This window comes from Buceros rhinoceros, unplaced genomic scaffold (genome assembly GCF_000710305.1).
Source record: "Buceros rhinoceros silvestris isolate BGI_N320 unplaced genomic scaffold, ASM71030v1 scaffold41847, whole genome shotgun sequence".
In the NCBI taxonomy this organism is placed as follows: Eukaryota; Metazoa; Chordata; class Aves; order Bucerotiformes; family Bucerotidae; genus Buceros; species Buceros rhinoceros.
In genome coordinates this window covers 1-8,937 of record NW_010421147.1, presented here as the reverse complement: position 1 = coordinate 8,937, position 8,937 = coordinate 1, and the positions used below count along the sequence as shown (strand labels likewise).

The following is an 8,937-nucleotide window of genomic DNA, read 5'->3' as shown; positions in this document are numbered from 1 at the left end:
GGAGGATTGAAATCCTTTGGCCTTCAGGCTGCTTCTAGGCCGTAGATCACGGTGATGGTCCCAGAGGTTTAGTCTGCTATTTACGGTTAAAAATAGCAATATTCGCTCCTGGGCGGAACTGCGTACAGTTACCGTGATGTGCCTTTCACTGGAACTTGCAGTTGTGTCCAGCCGGATCTCAAAGTCGTTTCTCAAACGGTGGCAGTAGTAAACAGTTCCTAATAGCCAGAAAATTCACTGGTCAGAAGGGCTTTGCCTTTAGAGACCCTTCTTTCCTGTGATGGGTGGTTGACTTGGACTTTAGTCCCAGGTCCTTAGGACTGGTGTTTTGACTTTACCTGTTGAGCTTCTATTTTTTTTGTAGTAAAAGAAGCTTCTCTTTCCTAACAGCGGCAAAGAGAGGAGTGTTTAAAATTAACCTTTTGGACATCGTAAACTAGATGTATATTCTATAGCAGCAATTCCAAGGCATCCAGGTTTTGCTTGGATGGAAGCTTAGCCATCAGGGTGGAGAAAAGACATAGCTGTGAGGTGCTGATCAGCGGGAGTGATCTGTTTTTAAGGTTATAGCACCTCAAACAGGAACACTGCACTGAAGAACACTTCTCCTTACAGGCAGTTCCAAGGCTGCATCTTTGCACTGGACAGGTGAGCGAGTTGTCAGTGTCCTCTTGCTGGGGCTCCTTCCTGCAGCCTACCTGTATCCTGGACCAGCCATGGACTATTCGCTGGCTGCAGCCCTCACTCTCCATGGCCACTGGTAAGTACAGCAGGTCCCTCAGTGTTAGGAGTTAAGCCTGATAGTCAGGATGGCTCCAAGCCTTAAATCAGCAGTAAGTCTGCTGACTTATTTCCTCATCTAGTGTGAAACACTTGGAAAGAGATGCAAACAAATCCTCACTCTCCAGGTTCTGTGACAGCCGTGTTCTTTGGCTAGCTGTACTTTGGTCTTACTTTGTCACACTGTTCTCAGTCAGAAGGCAGGACACGTGTCACTGTTCAGGAGTCCGTAAAGCTTCTCAAGAATTCTTCTACACAGTATCTTACCTCAGGAGGACTTCCTTGCCTCTGGCTGTGTAGAATCTTGGGTGTTTTTATCTTGGAGAAGACTCGATGTTGTACAAACAGAGGGAATAGAAACAGGACAGATCTGTGTAAACCAAGTTGTTCTTCTAACGTTCTAAGGTGATGTGGGCTGGCTTTGTGCCTCTCAGTGGTGATAAGATTCTGCATAATAAAGATTTCATAGCAAATATTCCACTAAAGAAGCGGAGACCTTTATCATGATTTTCTTGATTCCTCGGAAATGGTTGCTTGCTCACGTTCCTTTTCTTAAGTGTAGTTCTGCTGTGATCTTTGAGCAGGCTCTTCGAGCCTAGTCAGGAGTGGATCCAGCTGCACAGTTGGCCTAACTGGCAGCCTTTACATTCTGGAGATGATACTGGTCTGTAGTTCCTTGAAACAGGGACAAAGCAGATAAGCATCCTCACGGTGCTTTGGCGTGCCAGGTTTTCTTAAATCTCAGGTTTGCCTTTACAAAGTTCTGCAGGGGATTCTTGCACTTTGCTGTGACTGAGGGCTTCCTCCTGGAGCGCTCCAATCTCGCGCAGAATGACTGTGAAAAGTGGCTATCCCTCTAGTAGCTGGTCAGAAACTGCAGAGGAGTATTGCATATTTTTTTAGGGTTTTTCTTTCACTATTGTGTTTTTCCTTAGGAAGTCTTGTCCTAAAATACATTGGAAATAGTGCTTCAGGTACTTGGGTGGTTGTCGGCCCAAACACTAAGCTGTCAACAGACTCACTCAGGATACCTGGAGCCGAGTTTATCTTCTACTGGTTTTGCTGGCATGTCATCGAGTTTTCCCTGCCCAGTGATGCCTCTCTGTTGAGAGCTAGATTCTCACTCACACTCACCAGCTATTTCTCACTACTTCCCTTCCTTGTTCTGGGGGCCACTGGTCTTTTCCCATGTGAATTAATTAGTGTGCTGTAAAGTCACACACCAGATTTGCTGAGAAGTCTTGGCGTGGCTCAATCTTATTGTGCCAAGCAAAGAAAAGAACTTGGGACAATCCCTTATCAGCACTGCAGCTGAAGGGCAGCCTGTGAATGCCAGGCTGAGTATGCCCTACTTATCTGCACCCTGGAAGGCTCGAGGTGTGGCTGGAAGTGCCTCTTGCACTCCTGACCTTACTGCACTCTCCCGTTGTAAAAATACCTTTAAGAGTAGGTGCCCTTCAGATGCTTCCTCTTTGTGCTTCTCTTCTGTGTGTCCGGGAATAGATGCGTCTTCTTTTGGAGTGGGAACAGGGCATTCTTCAGGAAAGGCTGATGGCAGCAGGTGAAGGACGATGTGTCTGAGCCATCTTAGGAGAACACGTACGTGCACTGGGTTGATGTCGGTGAGGAATGCTCTTTCCTGACTTTGGCTTTTTTCTCCCTCTTACTCTGTAGGGGTCTTGGACAGGTTATAACTGACTACGTCCATGGAGATACACCTATTAAACTGGCCAATACGGGTCTGTACGTACTGTCAGCCGTTACCTTCGCTGGCCTCTGCTACTTTAACTACCATGACGTTGGTATCTGCAAGGCTGTTGCCATGCTGTGGAGCCTCTAAGATGCCACCACGTCCCTGACAAACATGATTGTCCACTGCTGCCTCTGCTTCGTCATTTTTTTACCAACATGTTTAATGCGGAAGAAATTTATAACCAAGCAGCGAGTTCAGAGCTAGTCTTTTAGAAATGAATATTCAGCAGCAGTAAAAATGTTAGAAGATAAAAGCTAGATTTAAAGTGGATGATATCCAGGTGAGAGTGAGTTGATTTAAGCTGCACTGTAAATTGGGAGGAGTTAATTACATCAATGACAGACTTCAATATCTGAAGGTAACTTTCCTTGAAATGACAGCTTTAATGAGTGTTTTTCTAAACTGTTGTTTGGTTTCCTGTTTTGTAAAACAAGCTTGACTTGTAGATAATTGAACTTATTTCTGACATCACAACAGCTGAACTGTATGTAAAGCACATCCTGTAACTCTTTGGACCCTGAGAGTTGATGTAGAAAAGGGAATACTTTTTTCTTAATCCATACAATAAAGAATTTACAGAAATTGTGTGTGCGTGTAATGGTACTTCTGTGGTACTATTAATAGTTAAGAGGAAGAGAATTGTGTGTTACCATCAGTCTGATTATGCAATGAACAGAATGAGTAAGTTGCTGTTTGAGTTCTACAAGACTTTGTGATTTGATTTAATTCTTCTAAATTCTGGATTTGAAATACTGATTTTTTTTCCTTTTCTTACTCCTATAACCATGGGAAGTACCACGTAGCTGGCCTCTTCTCTTTTCCTCATCTTGAGGCCAGGATGGAGAGGGTTGCATCTGTCTGATGTGGTCTGATTTAGGTATCAATGTAACTTCGGTTGTTTTGTCATAGGGAGGAAAACGTGTGTGTAGGAGGCTTTGGTAAGTACCTCTGTACAATCGGAGCACACGTCGTAGAAAGCATTTGACATTTCCTCTTCTGAGTCCAAACACAAGATGCATCTGTATGTGGCGTTTGTTTGAGGTATCTTGGGCGAGAAATGAGTCACAGAAGAGCTCTGGGAATGCAGCAGTCCAGACCTACAGTGTTAGGGCTAGCACCTCTGAGACCAGTTCATTGTGGTTTCCAGGCAAGAACTAAAAGGTAACGACCACAACTTTCTCTATGAATCACACAGTCCTCAGTCCTGTTGAAATTTCATCAGTTCCCTGTAACTACCGTTAATTTGTGTTTTTAATTACTGTGATGGCTGTAACCATTTGGCCTAGTTGCATTCATCAGGCATATGAAACTGGGACTCAGTCCTACGGGGTATCCAGATGTGTTAAACGCATTCTGGAGTTCAAGCCCCTTCAGGGAGTTCTTCCTCAGTGAGGGTGTACTCGGTGGCGGCTGTGCCTGATTCTCAAGAGCTGGTTTCTTACTGCCTTTACCCTGATTAATTCTGCCTGTATGAGGGATGACAATTGTACAAGCATGGCCAGCTGAAGACCCCGGATCCCAGCTACAGCCGACATTCAGGTTATCGCTGCGTGGTGTTGGAACAGAAGAGGAAGACCCACACTTATGTTATACATAGAAGAAGAGAATCATCTATCCGTATCAATTGCCTCAGTATTAAATGTGCAGAAAGCGTCGCATTAGTTTGGGTTTTAATGAAATCCAGTGCTTGCTCAGCTCTGAATGTGAAACAGAGCACAGAGCTTGACCCCAGCGTATGCCGTGTTGTCATGCACGGAGTAAGAGGGGGTCCTCGTGGGAGCCAGCTGCATCTACATCTGGTCCAGACTGTTAGAAGGACAAAACGTCTGTTTCATTTCACCACGAACCTACAGTTTCCTGTTAGCTTTTAAAAGCCTTTACATAAAAGCGTAATTCTTTTTTTTTTCTCCTTGGGCCGTCGGAGAACCAACTGCTTTATTAGAACCTTAGTTGTTCAGGTAAGTTAGCAGTTTTCTAAGTGAAGATTTCCAGTAAGTTAATTGTTGTTTCTACCTGAGTTGAAGGTGAGAATGTCACTGTGTAACTGAGATTGATGAAGACCCTCGGGAAATAATCTTGAGGCGATAAAGTACTCTCTGAAAGTGTTCATTGCCAGGTGCAGGGGCTGCTTGTGAAATGTGCTGGGTTAAGTGGTTTTCTCTCCCTGCCCAAAATAGGTCTGCTTCATTCGAGACCTCCACAGGCAGTTGAGATCACCAGGCAATAAAAGTCTGGTGTATGAAACTGTACAGGATTATAAAGGCATGGACATTCTTGTTTCTTCATTGTGTAATTCTCTTTCCTTCTACCTGACTGGAAAATACTCTGCTGCTGCTTTTTGTCAAGAATTTGAGTTTATTTTCCTTTGTAAGATGCCCATTTTTGTACTGACTTATGGTAATTAAAAACAAAACTGGGTTTCCTTGGATGAAGAAATACAAAGAGTTCTTTTATTAAAAAAAGCCCAAACTACATTTTAAGACTGTTGAAGTATGTCATAGGTTGTGACTTTCATTCTGACTGGAGTTAGAAACTTATCTTCATGGTTTCATCCACTTCATCTTCTCTTGACAGTTTCTTTAGAATTAATCTTCTTAAGCACCCTTCTTCCTCAAAGGCCAAGAACATTCCTTGTTCTAGGGAGTATTCAAACTTGAATGCTCTGGAGCTACAAGACGTAAATGTCCTTTTGAAAAAGATTACATTACTTTCACCAGGAATTTCTTTGGGAACTTCTCCCTCCTGAGGAAGAAAAAGGGAACGGATAAGTCCCAGTACGAGACCTGAGCCGTTCTGTTTCAGCTCACACATTTGAATTCTTTATTTTGCCTACTACTTATGCGTATATAAGGTACGGAAAGCAGATACTTACCCTAAATCGAACTGTCATTTTCCCACATTCTTTCTCACAACACATGTAATAACTTTTATCTGCTACCCGGACGCTGAATGCAACAGGCATCCCTGCTGAAGGTTTGGTGGTTTTGTAGTAGTGAATGTTGAAGTGCATTCCATTGCCTAAGTACAAATAATTTATTATTAATAGTCTGCTCAGGACAGAGCTGCAACAACTTAACTATATATATTTTTTTTACCGTTCCACTAGCAGTTACTGACAGAAAAGCCAGGACTTGAATTTTTATGACTGCTGGTAGAGCATGTTGGACTTTCTGCAGTCATTCAATAACTGAGGTTTTGAATTTGCAAGAAAGCGTGTAAAGTTAACAGTTAGTATGGGCAGGATGTCCAAATCCTTCTACAGACATGCATAAAGTGAGAATTGGATTTGTAAATAGTCATCTGTCGATCACTGTTCAGTGAAAATAGGTCTGAATGAATTGCTGAGCCCCTCCCCAAGAAACCAAAGCTAAAACTAAGGACCTTATTGACTACTGCTGCTAGAGTAAAGTGAGAGGTTTTCTCTACATTTTTTCTGCATTTTTCTACATTGCCTCTTTAAATAAATGGTGTACCAGATTTCATCTCCTGATCTGTCACATCTTCAAAAGCTGCCAGGTTTAAATCTGGCCGAACCACAAGCAACTGGCTGTTTACATTTCGAAGGACTCGCTGGAGACTTTTCTCCTTACAAAAGGCATCACATTCCAGCCCTGCAGAAACATCAAACAATGAAGGTCAAATATTTTAGCTGTGATCTCATTAGATCTTACAGTTCATCATTAAGAAATAAGTTCTTAGAATAGTGATCTCAAACAAAAGGGAGGCCGTGCCGTTCTTTCCACCTCTGGCTTGCAGAAACCCAGGGAAGACGGCAGGATTTCCCAGCATACAGCAGCCTGTACGGGTAAGCAGGAGAAGCTACTGTATCTGATAACAGAGTTCAGAAGCAACGGGTCTCTCTTTTGCCCAACCATCAGAATTACATTAAAAGGACCTTCCGTTAGGAAAGCCACCACTGGGTACCTGAGGAGGAAATAAAGCTATAGCAGCTTCAAAGGGAGAAGGTGAGCTGTAGCGCTCTTTTTTTTCTTTTTTACAGGTAACCATTATCAGTTTGAAAACTTCTTCTCTAAGGCACACAAAGCATTAATGCGTTAGTAAGCATGAGCAAGTTAGCTCAGGTAAAGAAGCTAATAAATTATGAGCTTTCAGCTTACCATCATCATCTTGGTTCCAAGGGAGCAATGAAAAAAAAAAAGAAAAGAAAAAACAACATAAAGCTGTACCGCACAAAAGAAACCACTTTTACCCAGTTTTGTTCGGCCAGATTGGAAGCCAGCCAGCCCCTACACGTCTCCATTGTACTCCCCAGCATCACTAATTCACCAAGCTGAGCCCTTCTAACTACAGAGCGAGTTTTATTTGTGAACATAAACTCAGCAGAACGGTGAAACCACCAGTCATTTGAGAGCTGGAGTTACCACCAAACCAGGAGGCATGCAGAATGTTTTAGGATTACTTAAGAGTGAGCAGCTCAGGTCAGTTCAGGCCAATAACGGAGAAATAGACAGCATGCAAGTTTTTGTTTTCCTCAGCACCTTTGTTCTCAGTGAGCAAAAGGACACAAAACAGTCATTACAAATTGCTTCTAACGACGAGTTTTCTAATTAACTTTATCCTGTACCTGTGGAATTTATCTGCTTATTCCAAGTCACCCCACAGAATTCCAACCGTTCTGAGTGTCCTTCCTAGGAATGCATTGTATGAAACAACAAATACTCCACTGACTCAGATGTTTGGCTCACTGCACTCCCAACTGAAGCTTGTGAGAAAATTAGGTGATAAAGGAATTGGTTTTAATCGGTATTGAAACAGAAGAAGTTATTAGATGCTTCAGGTGTTCGACAGTAATCCGGTGCCGAGCTGGTGGCACATAGGACAGCTGTCTCAAACTCAGGTTCTTTTGGCAGCGAACAGCCTGGCACCATAACCTAAGCACGGTCATTCTTCTGAGTGGGTGAGGATCACGGCTGCTCTGAGGATTGCTCAGCTAACGGGGGGGAAACACAGGATTCCACAAAACCAGGGATGCCAGCCCAAAGACAGAACTGAACCATGTGTCAGCTTTTCATCTTCTATGCAGAAAGAAGCCCGGGGTGTCTCTTTCAGCAGTGGATAATAATTACCTTCAAAATAGAGGCAAGAGTTTTCTCCAAATTTCATTGCGCACATAAGAATCTCTTCACCACTCATGGTCACTCTGCCAAAAAAACACGGAGAGTCACTTTCCTTCCTGTTTCATTTTGGTCTCTATCTTAGTACATTTTTTTGTTCATTTTCCTAAAATTCTTTCTGCATATGAATGTTTTTACCGACATTTTATCAATGTTTTTAGAAATAAAGGCATTTTACTTTCTGAAAATAACAACTTCATACTTCACTATCTCCAAGATCTGATTTTCTTGGCTTTGTGATTGGCGCAAGATTTCTGGCCAGATGCACGAATTCACAAGCACGCTGACATTCACCATCACTGCATCTAACCTTTGGGAGCCCAGCATCTGCGTGAAGTCTGCCGCCTGCAGCTATCTGCCTTGCCTCGGTACACGTTACGTGGGAGGAGAGAGTCACAGCAGCGTGCACAGAAAGCTGTTGATCAGGCAGCATCAAATAAACAAAGCCAACAACAGTGGCTGTAAAAACAATGAAGTCACTTTTTCTAAGTAGTCTAGAATATGAAGTGCTTTATTCAAACCCTCCAAAACTTCCTGTCAAGGGATACTTTCCCCTTGCACTAGCCACAGAAATAACAAGAAATGTGTGAAAGCTCGGTAAACAATGGGAAGAATTGGCTCTTGCACTGGAACTTCATTGTGCAGTCACAGCATCTGGCTCGCTTCCACGGCTCTTATTCACCACTTGGGAAAGACTCATTCAAAACAGCTGAGCAATGCCAACTTAAATCAGTAAGCACACACATCGACCTTAGGGGTCGAGTGGAGGAATCACAGTGATTTCCGTAGCCCGCTAGTGGGAGTGTATTTGACAGTGACTTCTCATGCCGTTTTTAATATGGTCTGCAAGTTGTAGCTAGTCTGTGCTGCAGAGACACCCAGGTTCATAGCAGAGGACTTTGCTGCCATATGTGCCAGCCCAAGCCTTTGAAATGAAATGCCCCAACAGCGAGCAGTGCATGCCACGTACCGAGTGAGGGAAACCTCTGTTACTCCAAAGCAGAGAGGTCTTACTGATCCAGGATTAAAGGAAAAGGTGGCTCTTGATTTAATGGGCGAGAGTAAGAAAGGACTACACTTCTTCCCCCGATGTGTAGTGAAAGGCGGAGAGCTCCTTTACCAAGCACGATCGAAAGGAAAAGCATAAGCTAAACGGAGCTTTTAGCTGCCTGTTCGAGATAGGGTGTAACTTGTCCCGCGCAGAAAGAGGGATGCAGGGGAGAAGCCCAGGGCTGCGCCCTGCAGGTCCTGCCCCGCGCGGCGCCTGTG

At 43.5% G+C, this 8,937-nt stretch overlaps 2 protein-coding genes across 2 annotated transcripts; one reads left to right on the top strand and one right to left on the bottom strand.

Moving 5' to 3' along the window:
- Window positions 1-615: 615 nt before the first annotated feature.
- Window positions 616-2,620, top strand: SDHD (succinate dehydrogenase complex, subunit D, integral membrane protein; the record flags this gene model as incomplete). The annotated part of the gene is made up of 2 exons (XM_010139550.1): window positions 616-760; window positions 2,455-2,620. Coding segments are annotated over 2 exons (311 nt in total), but the record flags the coding sequence as incomplete, so codon positions are not given.
- Window positions 2,621-4,990: 2,370 nt separating this feature from the next.
- IL18 (interleukin 18) lies at window positions 4,991-7,687 on the bottom strand. Its single transcript, XM_010139549.1, has 5 exons — window positions 7,621-7,687; window positions 6,652-6,660; window positions 6,007-6,144; window positions 5,406-5,551; window positions 4,991-5,275 (listed from the first exon to the last, which is right to left on the bottom strand). The coding sequence occupies exons 1-5, from the start codon at window positions 7,685-7,687 to the stop codon at window positions 5,060-5,062; spliced, it is 576 nt and encodes a 191-aa protein (XP_010137851.1). The 3' UTR covers window positions 4,991-5,059.
- Window positions 7,688-8,937: the final 1,250 nt, after the last annotated feature.